The 19,414-nt window shown below is 43.9% G+C and overlaps 1 protein-coding gene across 1 annotated transcript in view; it reads left to right on the top strand.

The window, feature by feature from the left end:
* The first annotated feature begins 829 nt into the window (after positions 1–829).
* The window catches only part of golph3a (golgi phosphoprotein 3a), a 41,787-nt gene continuing 23,202 nt past the window's right edge, over positions 830–19,414 (top strand). Inside the window, exon 1 of the mRNA XM_007897162.2 lies at positions 830–1,103. Within this exon, the coding sequence (XP_007895353.1) occupies positions 912–1,103 (192 nt within the window). The 5' untranslated portion in view covers positions 830–911. The remainder of the gene's footprint in view (positions 1,104–19,414) is intronic.

A 19,414-nucleotide genomic window follows, 5' to 3' on the forward strand; every position in this document is an offset into this window, starting at 1 on the left:
AGAGACCTGAGTTCAATTCCAGGCAGAGGGCGAAACCTTGGGCAAGTTTCCTTACTCCACACAGAGCCTAATAATAATCCTCCAAAACCAAAAACAATAATAAATTGGTCATTTTCAATCTACGACTGTTTGTGGGACATTGCTGTGCGCAATTGGCTGCCGCGTTCGCCCACAAATATACAGTCAATTCACTTTACAGTGTGTTCCGTGAAGCGCTTTGGGACGTCCTCCTGACGTGAAAAGCGCTATATCAAATGCAAGGATTATTATTATTATTATTATTACAAATACAGTATGGGCTGCAACTCAGTGCATTCCTGTTAAGCGCTTTGAGACGCCCCGGCATGAAAGATGCTATACACATGTAATGTGTTGTTGTTATGGGAAGGTACCCCTCCCCCTTCTCTCTCTCCCCCCCTCTCCCTCCCTCTCTCCCCCCCCTCCCCCTTCTCTCTCTCCCCCCCCTCCCCCTTCTCCCTCCCCCCCTCCCTCTCTCCCCCCCCCTCCCCCTTCTCTCTCCCCCCCCCTCCCCCTTCTCTCTCTCCCTCCCCTCCTCCTCGCGCCTGCTCAGTGCAGGCGCCCTCCCAGACTGTGACGTAACACAGAGGCCGCCGCCATATTGGCGGAGAATCGGCGAGTTACGCGGCGGCTTCTCCAGCGAGAGGTTCCCGGGGAGAGTGTGAGTGGGGGAGAGAGAGAGAGGGAGAGAGAGAAGGACTTGATGAAGCCTCACTCCTGATTTTTTTTCTCGCCCTCCCTTTTTCCCCCTCCCTTCCCTTCCCTTCCCTCCCCCCCCCCCCCCACACACACAAAAAAAATTACTATCCAAACATTAAAGGGGAGGGGGAAAAAAAAAAGGGGCTGTGGACAGCTCAGCTGCTCCCTTTTCTACTCCTCTCGACCGGAGCGCCATGTCCAACCTCACCCAGAGGAGCTCCGGCCTCGTCCAGAGAAAAACCGAGGCGTCGAGGAACGCGGAGAAAATCCAGGACGACGACGAAGAGCGGCGGGAAGAGCAGGAGGAGGAGGAGAAAGGCGACTGTAAGGAGACTCGCCTGACTCTGATGGAGGAAGTCTTGCTGCTGGGCCTGAAGGACCGCGAGGTTTGACACGATTTTTTTTTGGGGGGGAAGGGGGAAAGGGTTTAAAATCGTCCCATTATTCCCTCCGCGTGTGATTTTTTTTTTAAAAAAAAGAAATGGTTCCGATTCACATTTTTTTAAAAAAATAAATAAGATTTTTTTAAAAAAAATGTTAAGTAGGCCGCAAGTTTGCAGTCTGGAGCGAGTCGACCTAACTTGAATCAAACCGTCACGGCTCGCGGTGGGGGGGGGCGGGGGGACCGGGTGGGCGTGATTGATGGGTTGAGTGACGCCCGCGTTGACCAATGGGCAGCGTGGGAAGGCCGGGGTGGTCCTCCGCTCGGCCAACGGGGCCGGACGAAGGGCGGGACTTCCGGTAGCAAGTGCGGTTGACTCCGGGTGGTTGGTGGGGGGGCGGAGAGGAGGTACACAATGCCTCAATTCCAAGTGGGCACCAGGTCAGTGCCGGCTGATGGGCTGCAGCTGAAGCGCTGCTCCTGGTAAACACGCAATCGCGGGCAGCAGTGCTGTAGCTTAATCGCACTAATAAGAATCTTTGCGTTCGACACTGCGCCTTCTTCACCTCATTGAGACCGTCTCGAAGCGCTTCGCAGAATATGTCGTAAAAGTGTAGTGACTTTGTAATTTTGCTGGGAGGGGAATCGCAGCAGCAGCAGCAGCCAATTGGGCACAGCAGTGTCCCACACAAACAGCTGTGGATTTGATGGTAACCATAAAAAGCAACCGGTAACCCCCCCTCCCCCCCCCCCCACACACACACACACAAATATTGTAGAGTTCCATAAAGTCAGTGACTCAAGAGGACAGTGTGGAGGTGCGCCAGACAAAGAAAGACTTTGCTGCATGAGTCGTTGTGCAACATTTTTCGTCAGTCTGCAGCATTACATTTGCTTTCGGAAAGCAAACTTTTTTTTGATAGTGTGGAGCACTAGTTGTTTGCTGCATTTAATTCCCCGCCCCCACCCCCCCCCAAAAAAAAAAGTACAACATGTCAATCAGTTATTTGCAGCTGAGAGTTTAGTGTCACGTCACTGTTTTGTTGATCTGAGTCCAGAAGCAAATTAAGACCTGGATTTGTATGCACTGGATTTTCTTCTATTTTTCCCTGGAATAGATTTGGCTTTTCAATGCAATTTAAGACTTGGCCCTTTGCTCATTTTTAAAAAAAAATCTAGTGGTCAGTCAGTGCGTGCACTTGAATTGTACATGAACTTGAAACACCCAATTTATATATTTTTGAAAAATATGTATCTTTCAGCCATCCGCTTTTGTTCCATGAATTTAGAGTTGATTTTGTATTATTATTTGGCAGGATGCTGAAGCACATGTTTCTTCACATGGTGCTGTTAAAACTTAAATAATATCCTCTTTCAAATGTTATTCATACTTATGTTTTTCACAAATCACTGTTTCACACAAATCACTAAGTTTCATCCAACTCGCCTTACTCCATGGAAACCCATTAACATGCTTAAGAATATCGAAACCAAACTGAGCCAGCAAAGATGACTGTTTAATCTGGAATATTAGCCGTCAGAACTCTGGGAGATAATCCCTTCTTCTCTTGAATATTCTCATGGGATCTTTTAACAAATGATAATCCTTGCATTAGTTATAGTTTGTGGATTGTTGGCCAGGATACGGGGAGAAACTCTTTTCACTTTTTGAAGGTGGGACCTTGGTTCAACATCTGTCGTATCTGAAGGCTGGCACCTCCCAACAATGCAGCACATTCCCAGCACCGCCTTGGATTGACAAAACAAAACAATAATAAATAGGTCATTTTCAATCTACGACTGTTTGTGGGACACTGCTGTGCACAATTGGCTGCCGGGTTTCGCCCACAAACATACGGTCAATTCACTTTACAGTCTATTCTGTGAAGCGCTTTGAGACATCAAGAAAACGTGAAAAGCGCTATATCAAATGCAAGGATTATTATTATTATAAATGTCAAACCCAATATACAGAAGACAACCAAATAGAATATAGGAAGTGCAGAAGAGGTTTGAAAAAGGAAATAAGAGGGGCAAAAAGATTATACAAAAAAAGTTAGTGGGTAACATTAAAGGGAATTCTAAAATATTTTACAAGCATATCAAGAAAATAAGGTTAGTCAAACGTAGGGTGGGGCCAATTAAGGACCAAGGGGGAAATCTTATTGTGGAGGCAGAGGGCATGGCTGACGTGCTGAATAAGTACTTTGCATCTGTCTTCACAAAAGAAGTGGATGCACCAAATGCCACAGTATCGGAGGAGAGGGTAGAGGAAATGGGTAGGTTAAGTATAAACAGAAAGGAAGTACTGAAAAGGTTGACTGCGCTGAAGGTAGATAAGTCGCCCGGTTCGGACGGGATGCAACCAAGGTTACTATGGTAGGCACGGGTACAATAGCGGAGGCTTTGGCTACAATTTTTCAATCTTCCTGGACACAGGAATGGTGCCAAAGGACTGGAGAGTGGCCAATGTGACTTCTCTGTACAAAAAGGGACAGAAGGATAAACCTTGGAACTACAGGCCAGTCAGCCTAACATCAGTAGTGGGGAAACTCCTGGAGACTATAATCCAAGACAGAATAAATCTTCACTTAGAAGAATATGGGTTAATAAGGGACAGCCAACATGGATTTGTTAAAGGCAAATCTTGTCTAACAAATCTTATACAATTTTTTGATGAGGTAACGGAGAGGGTGGATAAAGGTAGTGCAGTTGATGTAGTTTATATGGACTTTCAAAAGGCATTTGACAAAGTGCCACATGAAAGACTTGTAAGAAAGAAAGAAGCCCATGGTATAAAAGGGACAGTGGCAGCATGGATCCAGAACTGGCTGGGAGACAGAAAGCAGAGAGTTGTGGTGAACGGCGGCTTTTCTGACTGGATGGAAGTGTACAGTGGCATCCCCCAGGGATCGGTGTTAGGACCACTGCTCTTCTTAATATATATAAACGATCTGGACTTGGGAAAAGCAAGTAGCATTTCCAAGTTTGCGGACGACACAAAGTTAGGTCGGGTAGTAAAACAGTGAGAAGGATAGGAGCCAACTGCAGGAATACATAGACAGAATGGTAAAATGGGCAGGCACAGGCAGATGAGTTTCAATGTGGAGAAATGCGAGGTAATGCATTTTGGTAGAAAGAATGATGGGAGGCAATATAGGCGGGTAATACAATCTTAAGGGGGGTAAAAGAACCGAGAGATCTGGGGGTGCAGGTAAATGAATCCTTGAAGGTGGCAGGACAGGCAGATAAAGCTGTAAAAGGGGCATATGGGATACTGGGCTTTATAAGTAGGGGCATAGAGTACAAGAGTCAGGAGGTTATGATTAACCTATATAAAACACTGGTTAGGCCTCAGGTAGAATACTGCACCCAGTTCTGGGCACCACACTATAGGAAGGATGTAGAGGCATTGGAAAGGGTGCAGAGGAGATTTACGAGGATGGTACCAGGAACGAGGGACCTTGATTATGAGGAAAGGCTAGAGAGGCTGGGATTATTCTCATTGGAGCAGAGAAGGTTACGAGGAGACCTAATAGAGGTCTTCAAAATCATGAGGGGATTTGATAGGTTAGAAAGGGAAAAACTGTTTCCACTGGTGGGTGTGTTGGTGACTCGAGGTGAGGTGAAATTTTTTCACGCAGCGAGTTGTTCGAATCTAGAACGCATTGCCTGAAAGGGTGGTGGAGGCCGATTCGATAACTACTTTTAAAAACGCAGTGGACGGGTATTTGAGGAGGACGGGTTTGCAGGGTTATGGGGAAAGGGCTGGGGAGTGGGATTGACATTAATATCTCTATTCAAAGAGCTGGCACAAACTCGATGGGCCGAATGGCCGCTTTTTGTGGTGTACAACTCTTATGATTTGAAATGCTACTTTTTGTAGTCTTATACTTTTATAGTTATCTATTTTAAATCTTAATTATGTTTGCAGCACTGCTTTGGCTTGGGTACTAGGCAATTGAAAGAAAATTAGTGTAACCTCGAATGTTCCCACAGTGATTCAGAACAGGTGTTGTGAATGTGCTCTAACATCCAGACTCTTCTAAATATCTTGACTTGTTAGATAAGTCACATTCAGAGTCCTCAGCATCAGCCCAACCATATGTTTCCGTGCCTTGTTTCTACTATAGAAGGTGTTAATATAATGGTGCAATAAACATGCACCATTAAATACTAAACATGAAAAAGAGGTTCCACATTGTCTTTTAGATGTATGTACGTGTGGTTAAAGCTGAATACTGAGGATAATCCTTAATTGGGAGCTGGGGTTTATGGCTGCAATTTCGAAATGGTGTCTTTATGATCTCAACCAGGTGCAGAATGGAGATGCTTTCCCCTTAGGGAAAAGAAGAAAAAACAGTGGATCAACATGGCTACTTACTCTTTTTGGTAACTCGTTACAGTACATCATTGTTAGATGCCAGAGAGAAGATTGTATTTCATTCATTCAAGAGGAACTAAGGGCTAATGCTTGTGAAATCAACTGAAAACCACTTGCCTTTTTAAAATCAGGTTATTGTACATTAAAATATATTAATAATCCTTGCATTTGATGTAGTGCCTTATTGAGTCGTCAAGATGCCTCAGAGCTCTTCACGGAATAGATTGTAAAGTGGATCGACTATGTTTTCTCGGTGAAACTATTTTAAAATATTGTACATTTTAGACTTATATAATGTAAATTATTCAAGTGAAATTTACTTCATTGTGTAGCAATGTTTCCTTCGATTAGTGCAATATGTTACCTCTTGGATCACTGAAGATTTTTAAAAATGTGCTGATGATGCAACTTAACTGTAATTTTAAATAAAGGGAATTTGCCCTGTCCAGCAATGCTCTAGGTGAATTAATTATTCATTTGAGAATTTGAGCTTTGCGATGTCTGAACGTTATAATAAGGTGCAATATCAAATGCTATTATTATTATTCACCCAAATTTGTGGCTGTTTGTCGAAGACTTTGTTGGGTGGAAAGTACCTGCCCGGTTTGGTTGCAAAAACCCAATAAGTAGTTACTGCAAAGTTCATTGAGCTGTTTTAACATGCTGTGAAAATTCAAGATTTTTCTTAATTACACAAAACTTCTTGCTGAACAGACAGCATAAAACGTGTGTTTTTAATATAACAATCTAAAGGTAGAACTTCTATTCAGGTGGCATATGAAGTGAATATTATACACATATGTATGTATATGCATGTGTGTGTGTATATATACATACATAGGCCCTCTTTACTGTGAATTCAACGTATCAAGGTCCTAACAATACGTAATTGAAGAGATCAACTACAGTAAAATTATATATGGTTGCATTCTTGCTTATGATTAGGTGGCTTTTGTAGACTTTTAATCCCTTTAAGTGACTTTTTTTCAGTTAATTAAATGTGACTTCAGAAGCAAAATACTGTATGATTCAATTTAGTATGATAAATTGGTTTAAAAGTTTGTATCTTTCGATACAACAACAAGATTATATTTGGATAGCACCTTTCATGTCAGGAGGATGTCCCAAGGCGCTGGACAGTGTACAGCATTTCAGACCCGAGCTGGGGTCAGAGGGGAGGGGAAAGGGGGTGGCTGATGGCATGGTCGAAGAGGAGGGTCTTGAGGACTTGAAGGAGGCTAAGGAGAGGGTGAGACGGAGTGACTGGGGGTTGGAATTTCAAAGGTTGGGGGCAGAGTGGCTGAAGGCTCTCCCGCCAATGATGGGGCAGGTGGGGCGGGGGACGTGGAGCAGCCAGAGCCGGCTGAGCGGAGGGAGCGGGTGGGTTGGTAGGGGGTTAGGAGGTCGCAGAGGTAGGGTGGGGCGAGATCATGGAGGGCTTTGTATGTGAGGACCAGGATCTTGAACTGGATCCTCTGAAGGACATGGAGTCGGGCGAGAATAGGGGAAATGGGGTCACGGAGTTTGTTGCGGGAGAGGACACGGGCTGCAGAATTCTGGATTACCTGCAGCCTGTGGAGGGAGGAGTTGGGAAGGCCGACAAGCAGGGGGTTTGCAAAGTTGAGCCTGGAGGTGATGAAGGCATGAACAAGAGTTTCAGCGGCCTGAGGGCTAAGGTAGTGGCGGAGTCGGACGATGTTACGATAGTTCAATATTACAATATATAATTTAGAGCCAATTGTGTTTTGCTTATTATAGTGATTGCTTTAGCTTCATGTGGGGAAATATGTTTAAACAGATGCTGTAAAATTGCAATTTAATGTGTAACTTGATTATTATTTTTCATTCTGACTTTAAAAAATAGTTGTGGAAAAGTTGAGCTCTCTGCTAGAAAAGTTCACACAAATGCATATCTTTGATCTTTCTGGACTGGAAATTGATTGGCATAGAACTATAAGCTTCAATTGTACACATGGGAAGTACAAATATTTTTCATACTATGTATGAATTACGTAAATGTCTGTAAATGTAAATGTCTGGATAGAAAGAACTTTACATTGGTGATTTTTGTTGGGCAAGTTTGCTGAGGCAGTTGTTGTAGATAGTTTATCTTTCTCTGTTTGCAGCACTGCAGAAATAGCTTCAAGGATATTTGTGAAAGTTGTGTAAGGTCAACTTTTCTTTGGCATTACAGTGGAATTTATTTTTACAAATGAGGAATGATGACCAAACTCTGCAAATGCCTTTGTTTCAGATATTCTTTCCTCAACATACTGTGGTCACATTTATCTTGAGTTGCTAAAGTCTTGACACCCAACTGGTCAGTACTGACTTTCAGCTCTAGACACCTTTTCTTTCCCACTGCATTCTCGAACATTTGAAGGGCCTTGATGTGCCGAACAAGTGTAATTTGTTGTTGTTATCATTGTATAATGGTATCAGGTGAACCATGTATTTGTAAAACCTTTTTAAAAAAAGAAGTTCATTTTCATGTTTCACGTAGAGTCCTGTAGCTCAGTGGTTGCAAGCGAGACACCTGGGTTCAATTCCAGGCAGGGTGAAACCTTGGGCAAGTTTCCTTACTCCACACGCCTAATAATAATCCCTCCAAAATTGATTGATCATTTTCAATCTACGACTGTTTGTGGGACATTGCTGTGCGCAATTTGCTGCCTCGTTTGCCCACAAATATACACTCAATTCACTTTACAGTGTGTTCTGTGAAGCGCTTTGGGACGTCCTCCCGACGTGAAAAGCGCTATATCAAATGCAAGGATTATTATTATTATGTTTGTCACCGCTAAAAGTGGTTTGATGTGAGGTAGAGAATGCTAATGGATATCTCAGCCTACGAGGACTTTGTTCCCTTTTATTTTTGAACCTGGATTACAAGTGGGAGGTAACTATTCAACTATGTACTACTTCTCAGCAAAGACCAATCATGTTCTTTTGACATGTCCACCTACCTGCGCTTTTTTAAAGCAGGGTCACTGATAGCAATCAACAGTAGGAAAATGGCTGTTTTTTCTTTGCAAGCCGTGTCATCAGGTAGCCTTGCAAAAGGTTTTGATACAGTTGTAAAGTTTTGCTGGAAGGAAACTTGTAAATGTCTAAACTGTTCATTGAATTACTAATTTTGCAGGACCATTGATGGTTCTTTGTGAATGAAGGACGACTAAATTTAGCAGATTGTGCTGTACCTTCACTTCCCGCGTTCACACATATCATTTATGACTAGATTTTCTGAAGATAAAATTAGTTGATTAGATTAAAATTATCACAGAATGACTGTAAATTTTGTGGGCGAAACGGGGCAGCCAATTGCGCACAGCAAACAGTCATGGATTGAGTGACTAAGCTAATTTTTTTTAATGGATTATTATCCTCGGAAAAGCGATCTGCCCATCCACTAACAACTGGGTTCCTACTTACTGCTTGGTAAACACAGGCATGTGGAAACTTGTCTAATGTTTTGTTCTGCCCGGGAATTGAACCCAGGTGCTCTCACTTGCGAGGTGAGTGCTCTAACCTCTCAGCTACAGGACTCAAAGTTAGTTTTGAGTGAGGGGCGGGGGGAAAGAGATTGGAGATTTGATCATGTCCAAGTTGGAATTTCCTCAAACAATGTAGAGGTGGAATACTGTACTTTGTTTTAAATACATATGGAACTGATTTAAATATCATTCTTTGGTACTGAATTCATGGTGCGGCTAAACTACTAGCATGTGTTGCAGCAGTAATAATAATCTTTGCTTTGATATAGTGCCTTTATGTTGGGAGGACATCTCAAAGCTCTTCATAAGATTTTACTGTAAATCTTATGGTGAAAGTTGAGAAATGTTAACAACAATAACAAAATTACATTTGTATAGCGCCTTTCACGTCGGGAGGACGTCCCAAGGCGCTGGACAGACAGAATTTCGGACCCGAGCTGGGGGTCGGGATTCGGGAGGGCGGAGGGCGGAAAGGGGGAGCAGGGTGATTGAAAGCATGGTTCAAGCAGAGGATATTGAGATGGGTCTTGAAGGAGACAAGGGAGGGACATTGCAGAGGGACTGTGGGATGGAGTTTCAGAGGGTGGGGGCAGAGTGGCACAAGGCCCGCTTGCCAGTGAGTGAGGTGGGGCACGTGAAGCAGGCTGGAGCCGCTGAGCGGAGGGAGCAGGCAGGATGGTTGGGGATGGCGGGAGCAAACCGCGGAGGGCTTTGAAGGTGAGGACCAGGATCTTGAACTGTATCCTGTGGAGTCAGTGGAAGCCAGTGGAATTGGGTGACGATGGGGGTGATAGGGTCACGGAGCCTGGTGCGGGAGAGAACAATGGCTGCAGAGTTCTGGATGATCTGCAGCCCATGGAGGAGAAGTTGGAGAGGCTGACAAGCAGGAGTTTGCCAACATGCATGAATGTATGAGAGTTTTGGCGGCCTGCAGTGTGAGACAGTGGCAGAGCCGGGCAATGCTGCAGAGGTGGGGGAAGGCAGAGTGGGTCATGGCACAGATGTGGGTAGAAAGGATAGTTGAGGGTGAAATAAGACGCCAAGTTTCTGGACTGGCTTAGTAGGGTGGAGTGTGCAACCATGGATGGTGATGTTGTCAGTGCCTGAGATGAGGAGGCGCTGACAGGAGCCAATCAGTAGGGCCTCGGTCTTGTTGACATTCAACTGAAGAAAGTTAGCTCTCATCAAGGATTTGATGTCTGGCAGGCATTCTGTCAGGACAGCACTGATCCTAGAGTCAAGGATCGAGGCAGAGAATTCCAGTTGGGTGTCATCCGCATACATGTGGAAGTTGACCCCATGTCTGCAGATGATGTCACCAAGAAGGAGCATCCAGATATTGAAGAGGAGGGACCAAGGACAGAGCCCTGAGGAACACCACACAAGATGGTGCAGGGGGTAGAGGAGAAACCGTTTGTGAAGATGAAGTGGAGGTGTTGTGAGAGGTACGATCTGAACCTGTCAAGGACAGAGCTGTGAAGGTTTAGGTGAGAGGGGAGGCGATGGATGAGGATAGAGTGTTCAACAGTGTCGAAAGCAGCAGAGAGGTCAAGGAGGACGAGGCATTAGAGGGAGCTCTGGTCGCAGATGGACAGAATGTCATTTGTCACTTTGACCAAATTTTGGCCCTCTCTTTAATATCTACATGCTCCCCCTTGGTGACATCATCAACTTCCATATGTATGTGGATGACACCCAATTCTATCTTTCTGCCTCCACCCTCAACTCCAGGACCACTGCTGTCCTGACAGACTGCCTGTCGGACATCAAGTCCTGGATGAGGGCAAATTTCCTACAGTTGAATGTGAACAAGACTGAGGCCCTCCTGATTGGCTCGTGCCACCGCCTCAGCACCTCTGGCAGCATCAATCTCCACACTACAACTTACCAAGTCAGTCAGCAACCTAGATGTCTTGTTCGATCCTCAACTGTATTTTCTTCCCCACATCCAAGCCATGACCCGCTCTGCCTTCCCTCACCTCTGAAACATTGCCCGACTCCACCACTAACTCACACCTCAGGCCACTGAAACTCTTGTCAGGCCTTCATCACCTTCATGCTCAACCTGCTTGTCAGTCTTCCCAACTCCTCCCTCCATTGGTCCTCACTTACAAAGTCCTCCAGGGCCTCGCTTCACACTACCTCTACCAACGCGCTCGCTCCTCCTCCTCAGCTGGCTCCAGTCTGCTCCACGTCCCTCGACCCACCCGCCCCACCATTGGCGGGAGAGCCTTCAGCCACTCTGCCCCCAACCTCTAGAATTCCATCCCCCAATCACTCCACCTCGCCCCATCCATAGCCTCAAAACCCTTCTCTTCGACCGTGTCATCGTTCCCCTCCCTTCTCCCTCCCTGGCCCCGGGTCTGAAATGCTGTACACTGTCCAGCGCCTTGGGTCGTCCTCCCGACGTGAAATATGTATAGCTACAATGTTGTTGTTGTTGACCAGGGCTATTTTGGTTATATTTTCTGTTCTCTTAAGAAAGTAGTTCAGTGAATGTCCATTGTTGCTTAATAAAGAGAAAGAGTGTAAGCTATACATAGTGGTACCATGTTTTCCAGAGTTTAGAGGCTCCATATTATTTCCCAGTTGTTCATCGGAAATGTTGACTCTTACTGTTATGAACGGATCTACTGTGGAATGTCAATAGTTCTTCTTAGTTAATGATTACAGTGGAGCAGCTGAGTGTAACAAGAGGTTCTTATTGGACAAGAAACTGGAAGATTTGTATTAAAGGTAAAAGTACACGTTGCCATACCTTTTAGCATGTCAGTTGGAAAAATAATTGGTAGGAATTATGCTCCCTAAAATCTCAATCTTTCATTCCCTTTTAAGAGTACTCTTACCTCTTCACTCGGGTGCCCTTGAATAATGGCTGGCTACTTCTCTTGACCTAATGCATCAGTGTTGGAGAAATGTGATTCAGAATGGAGTAGCCAATTCACAAGCACGTGCCTTTTCCAAGAAAACTTCCAAAATGGTGGTAGGGTCTACTTGTCCTGATAACAATAATTATCCTTAAAATTGTGCCTTATCACGTTGTTGAGACTGTGTATTTTATGGGTGTATGTTATGTCCTAAGGGACATTTTTTTATTAATATCGGCAGTATATTCTTCTACATACATGCTTAGAAATATATTGACAGCTTTTTGAAATATATTGACATTTATTCTTTGACTAGTTTCAATAAAATGTTGGCAGAACGCTGATGTCTTTTAAATAAATATCCTGTTGAAAATCCTTCTACACATGCTTAAAAAACAATTAAGAATCCTCGTATTTATAAATTGTATATCTACTCCCTTCACAAATACTAAGTTATTTATATATATATATATGCAATCGGATTGTGGTAGAGACGTAACAAAATGCACTGCCTGAAAGGGTGATGGAAGCAGATTGAATAATAATTTTCAAAAGGGTGTTTACTTGAAAAGAAAAAAAATTGCAAGGCTATGGGGAAAGAGTAGGGGAGTGGGACTATAATTGAATAGCTCTTTCAAAGAGCCGGCACAGGCACAATGGGCCGAATGGCCTCTTTCTGTGCTGTAGGACTCTGTGAGAATCCATTTGTGTTGCAGCATATCAAATATACCTATTGGAAGCAATGTAAAGTTCTATCTGACCCAGCGTCCTTATACGGATACTGTATATTGGATGGTAGCCATCCATTATATTTATATAAGGACATTTCTGCATTATCCCTAAATCACCATTCGTGTGATTGTTACATGCAAAGAAAATGATTTAAAAAGACATATTTAAACTTTTTTTGTAGTGTTGTCACACTGATGGATATTTCATTTCATAATTTTATGTTTGGAGAAAGTATTTGCCAGCAGGCGTAAGTGGTAAACTAGTGGTGGGCATCCAAAGTTACCAGAGGTCTCAAACCTGTACTTCTCGGATGTCAAATGACTAACAAGTAACTATTCTCACTGAGATTGAAGTAAGTGGGGTCTCCTGGGAGCAGAGCTCGGGCTGAGGTAATGTGCTTGGCAATAGAATGTTGAAACCCGACGCACACTCTGGGATCCTCCAGCCTTGGCTTTTGCCAACCTGTGCCTAATACTTTCTGGATTTAGTAAGCGGGTTACATCCCTCCGGGGAATGCGTGTACATTCCATTCCAGACACGGGGAAATTTCCACATGTATGTGGCATACGTATGTTGGATTCTCAGTCTGGTTTTAATATTCTTAAGCTCGGTGATGGGTTTCCGCATGTGTCAAGACACCCCTTTGACCCCCCCAAAGTGATGGGAATTCCATTATCCGTAAATAAATCATATTCTGTCTATTTGGTCAATCAAGCTGATTCCTTCCACTGGATAGCACATCTTATTAAATAAGGCATGTGCAACAGTATCTTTGAGAAACGTGGATTACAGCAGGTTTCCATGATCTCAGAAACACTAACGAATTCAACAATCACAGATATCAGTTGTCATACTACATTTGTTGTGTTTATATGGTTCTCACAGGATTGACGAGAGCCTTGGTTTTCAATATAATACAATAGGTAAACATCATTTTAAATCAAATTACAAATAATTTTAAAAAAAGCTTAAAAATTATTCTTAGTAACACTCATGCTTGCTATTGCAGTGCAGCAATTAGGGAAAGTTGGATTATTATTGTAGCAATTGTATTTGCTGATTAACTAGAAAAATTTTTACAAGGCTATCAGGAAAGAGTGGGGAGTGGATATCTCTTTCAAACAGTTGGTATAGGCATAATGGGCCGAATGGCCTCCTTCTTGCTGTTGGATTCTATGATTCTATACTTGATAATGGCTTGAGTACAAGAATATGGAATAGTTTGAACATTATCATATTCAAAATTTTCAGGTACACTGATGTATTAGTCTTAAGTAGATTCAGTATTTAGTATTATATTTTTTGCTTTATTTTAGGCTTCCACACAGAAAGGAAAAGATGATTTGTGAAATACCTGTAGTATATTAGCAAGCCTGTTGGAAGTTGTTCTTGAATACCCGGGCCTCAGTGTCTCGGATGTCACCATTACCAATAAGGCCGTCTCCGATCACCACTTCATCTCCTTCACCACCTCCACACCCCTCCCTACCTACACCAGACCCACCACCATCTTCTACTGCCCCTGGAAGAAGTTACCCCCACAATCTCTAACCGCTGCCTTGGAGTCCTCTGAACTCCTCTCCCTCTGGTCTTCATCCCTCACTGACCCCTCTTCTGCTCTCACCCTCCTCCACAACGCCCTCTCCTCCACACTCGACACTCTTGCCCCCATCACCTCCCGTACTGTCTCTTACTCTCGCTCCTCCCCCTGGTTCACCACCCATCTCCCCTCACTGAAGAGCCAGGTGCGGGACGCTGAATGCACCAGCCTGAAATCTGGCCTAATGGTCCACCGGCAAATCTGGCTGGACCTCCTCAAAACCTACCGCTCCACTCTAACCTCGGCCAAGTCGTCCTTCTACTCCAGGATAATCCTGGAGGCGAAGAACAACCCCAGGCTTCTGATCTCCACCACATCCCGACTCCTCCGTCCCCCCCGCCACCGCGTGAAGGTCATCTCCTCCAACCTTCACTGCGATGAGATGCTGGATTTCCTTGAATCCAAAATCAAGGGAATCTGCTCCGCGGTCACTGCCCCTCCAACTTCCACCCACCCCCACCCCTGCTCTCCCACACTCCACTCCCACCCATCCTCCCCTACACACCTTCAAACCCGTTTCCCCATCCTCTGTCACCAACCTCATCCTGTCCTTGAAACCCACCACCTGCTCCCTGGACCCCCCACTCCACTCCTTATCTCCCAGCTCCACCTCCTTGCCCCACATATCACAGACACCATTAACCTGTCCCTCTCCTCTGGCTCTGTTCCCATTCCCCTAAAAACTGCCACCATCACTCCCACACTGAAAAAACCTTCAAGCTACCGGCCCATCTCCAACCTCCCCTTCCTGTCCAAGGTTCTCGAAAGGGTCGTCGCCTCCCAGCTGCGCTTTTCCTCTCCACCCATTCGTTATTCGAACCCCTTCAGTCGGGTTTTCATGCTGCCCATAGCACGGAAACCGCCCTGGTCAAGGTCACCAATGACATCTTGACCATCTGCGACCAGGGCTCCCTCTGCCTCCTCTTCCTCCTCGACCTATCAGCCGCATTCGATACGGTCGACTACTCTATCCTCCTCCATCGCTTGTCCTCCCACCTCAACCTTCAAGGCCCTGTCCTTGAGTGGTTTAGGTCCTACTTCTCCCACCGTTTTCATTTTGTCTCCACTAACGGCTTTTTCTCCAGCCCCCGCACTGTCTCGTGCGGTGTCCCTCCGGGTTCTGTCCTCGGTCCCCTCCTCTTCACTCTCTATATGCTCCCCCTCGGTGACATCATCCGCAGACATGGGGTTAACTTCCACATGTATGCGGATGACACCTAACTCTACCTTTCCTCTTCTACCCTCAACTCCACGACCCCCGATGTCCTGACGGCTGTCTGTCCGACATCGAGTCCTGGACGAGAGACAACTTTCTTCAACTCAATGTGCGCAAAACTGAGGCCCTCCTGATTGGCTCACGTCAGCGCCTCCGCACCTCAGGCGCTGACAGCATCAGCATCCAAGGCTGCACTCTCCACCTCTCAAAGCCGTCAGGAACCTCGGCGTTCTGTTCGACCCTGAGCTGTCCTTTCTCCCTCATATCTGCGCCACAACTGGCACTGCCTTCCATCACCTCCGGAACATCGCCAGACTATGGCACTACCTCACCCCTCACGTTGCTGAAACCCTGGTCCACGCCTTTATCACTTCAAGGCTGGACTACGGGAACTCTCCTCGTCGGCCTTCCCGGCCCTCCCTCCACAAGCTGCAGGTCATTCAGAACTCTGCAGCTCATGTACTGTCCCGCACCAGGCTTCCCGACCACATCACTCCCACCCTCGCTCGCCTCCACTGGCTCCCCATCCCCCAGAGGATCGAATTCAGGATCCTCATCCTCACCTACAAGGCCATTCACGGCCTTGTTCCCTCCTACCTCTCCGACCTACTATCCCTCTACTTACCTGCTCGTACCCTCCGTTCCTCTGACTCCGGTCTGCTCCACATCCCCCGCCCAACCGCCCTACCATCGGTGGCCGGGCCTTCAGCCTCTCAGCCCCGAGGCTCTGGAACTCCATCCCCCAGTGCCTTCGCCGCCTCCTCCCTTTCCTCCTTCAAGGCCGGTCTCAAGACCCTTCTCTTCAACCGTGCCTTCAGCTCCCCTCTCGATTCTTCCTCCCCTCACCCTGACCATTTCCCCCCTGCTCACGTCCCGACCCAACTGTCCAGCGCCTTGGGACGTCCTCCCGACGTGAAAGGCGCTCTATAAATGCAATCTTGTTGTTGAATAGCTTGAGTTGGTTTTTCCAACTAATTATTTTCACTTCCTTTCTTTGGAATGTAGTTCATATTGACATCTAGAATTCTGTGTGGTTGGTGAATTTATATATTGTGCATATTGGCAGTAGATTTTGTCACATCCCTAAATGTAAGGAAATTGCAAGATTCTACATGGAACATGTACAATACTACCACATGCAAAACTGTAGCTCCCCAGTGTCTGTTTTGAGGTAGGATGCTCAGCGGAGGAATTAATGAATTGTATTGATATGGGCGTACTTCTTGGGTTAACCATCACCAAGTGTTTTTCTTTTGTAGATTGGTAGTAAATTCACCCAACAATGGTTGAAGAACTTGATTGCACTGATATCTTTAATGTAGTACTGAATACACAATTGCTGTAAGCATAGCTGGTTGGAAAGTCAGATGGTGCCATAGTTAGAGCAGACTTATTTATGTGAATATGATTTTCTTACTTTATGCAATATATTTATTTAGTCTGTAATTGGGCATTATTATATTACACAAGCCCATGTGAACAACAACAACTTGCATTTATATAGCGCTCTTCATGCAAGGTAGTGTCTTGGAGCGCTTAACGGCTGGATCCTGATGCTGATCCAGGAAGAGAAGGAAGGTGAATGACTGAAAACACATTTGAAGAGGAAGGTCGTCAGGTGTGATTTGAAGATGGACAAGAAAGTGGCAAGATATTGAGATTGGGAATTCCAAGGTCTCGGAGCATAGTGGCTGAAAGCAGGTTGCCGATAGTGAAGCTGAAGGCACCAGTGATGTGCAGGAGGTCAGTGCTAGCTGAGCGAACAGGACAGACATAGGAGTGGGGTGTTAAAGAGTTAGAAAGGTAGGGAGGTGCCAGGGCTTGAACTGATTTGTATGCGAATAAAGATCTTGAAATCGATTTGTGAGCCTGTTGATTCAAATGTGCTTTTGGTATGGAAAAGGGGAATGAGAGAAGAAGGAGATGGGATGGCACAGAGAGAAAAATATTGAAGTTATTGAAAGTGGAAAAAATGATGAATCGGTAATTGTCTTTATTATTCTCTCGCTCCTCGACACTTAGCTGCAGATGAAATTTAATTTGAAATATCTACGATACAAATGAACATGGCTTGATACTGATTGAAGTGGATCTTATTGTGTTTTCTATTTAGTTTGGGCAGTAGCATGTTTTTTGTACTGTTCTCCAATCGTGTTTGATCTGCTAGATCTTCCATGTTGTATAAGAAAGATTTAATAATATATAAGTTATATATTATATAGAGATTTGTACAATTTTTAACTGTTTGATTTAAATGAAGCCACAGAAATTAATTGTATCTCTTTTATAGCATGTGATAGTTGCTTTTACACTTGTCCTTGATATTGGGGGAGAGGGAGCGTAATTCTACAGAATTAGTATAATGACCTTAGCAAGTTCCTGAATTCCTTTGGGGTTCAAGTATTCTGAAAATATTCCACTATGTTTTATGGTATATATTACATCAATCTCATTCTCCTCTCTACCATTTTGCCATGTTGCTTCTAACCTAATTTAATTTGATTTTTTTAACCTAAATTTTGACATTGAATAAACTTCATTTGCTAACTGATTAAAAATCCTTGGGAGAAATCTTAATTGGCAGCACACAATGTACTTCAGAATGAATATTACAGTACATGCATGTATTATGTCGAAGCCATAATACAGTTCTTCATGGTTACTGATTACTGGCAATTGTTGAAACCAGGAAAGTTTCTCCATTTATGCACATTAAATAAGATTTAATTTGCATTACCTAAGTAGGCACCTGGTTGTTAGTTGACTGGGAGATCGCTTTTTCCGGAAGTAATAATTCCTTCCAATAAAATAAATTGGTCACTCAATCCATGACTGTTTGTGGGACACTTGTTCTCAATTGGTTGCTAATAAAATTTACAGTCAATTCACTTTACAGTATATTCTGTTTGAGACGTCTCAATGATATAAGGTGCTATATCAAATGCCAGGATTATTTATTATTATTAATAATAATAGAAAGTTTTATGAACAATAAACAAGGTTTTATGAACGATAGTAAAATGAAAATAAATCCATTCACATTAATTCATAATGTCAGAAACGTCAAATCAAATTTACATTTTGGTGTCGCTCTGGAAGATGCAATTCACATTTCCATAGTCAGAACTTTGGCCTCTAGCTATTTTGTTCTGTATTTTTGGGATTATGTTTCTATCCCTCCTTATTGCCTGCAGGTTTGTAAGCCTACATTAATTTATCATGCTTGACATTCTACTTAATTCAATGCTTTCCCTAAGTAACTGTCAGTGAAACACTTTTAAGCACCATTTAAGTCGGTTATTTTTGCCCACAAAATTTAAAAAACATGTTTTTCAAGGTCTATTTTTGGAGAAAATCAAGGGTGGGGATGGGGTATGGCTAAATATGGTGAAAATCAGTGATCTGCCATTAATTTTGTTTTCTTCCCATATTAGTCAGAGAATATCACAACATTTTTCATTAGGCTGTACACATCTTCACCTTGACAAATGCAAGTAACAAATGTGAGTGGTTCTGGCATTAAAGGAATGTTTTTGGATGTCAAATACATGTTGTGAACTGAAGTCATCTGTCCACCATTGCAAGGTTCATAGGTTGCCTGTGAGCACATAATTTGTGCATCAATCAACAGGACTGCGAAGCACATATACTCAGAAGTTAAACAAATAGGAGAATTTATTTGGTGAGAGGATCAGATTGCACTGCAAAATTGAGCATTTATGTTGAATAGGTCAACATGATCCCATTTTTCTCCTTATCAGGTTAAATGACTGATGTATTGAGCTCCAGTCTTCTTAGTTTGGCAGAATAAGAGCACTATTCTGCTTTCAGCACTTTGGGAAGTCCTCCCGATGTGAAAGGCGCTCTATAAATGTAATTTTGTTGCTGCTTTAAATTAAAATTATTTTCAGAAAGAATATTTAATTTCATATAGATATTCAGCTGAGAAACATTCTTTACCTCGTCGGTTAGTTGTAGAAGTGAAATAAGAAACCGTTTCTTACACAGTAATAATAGTTATC

This window comes from Callorhinchus milii, unplaced genomic scaffold (assembly GCF_018977255.1).
Source record: "Callorhinchus milii isolate IMCB2004 unplaced genomic scaffold, IMCB_Cmil_1.0 Scaffold79, whole genome shotgun sequence".
Taxonomy (NCBI): Eukaryota; Metazoa; Chordata; class Chondrichthyes; order Chimaeriformes; family Callorhinchidae; genus Callorhinchus; species Callorhinchus milii.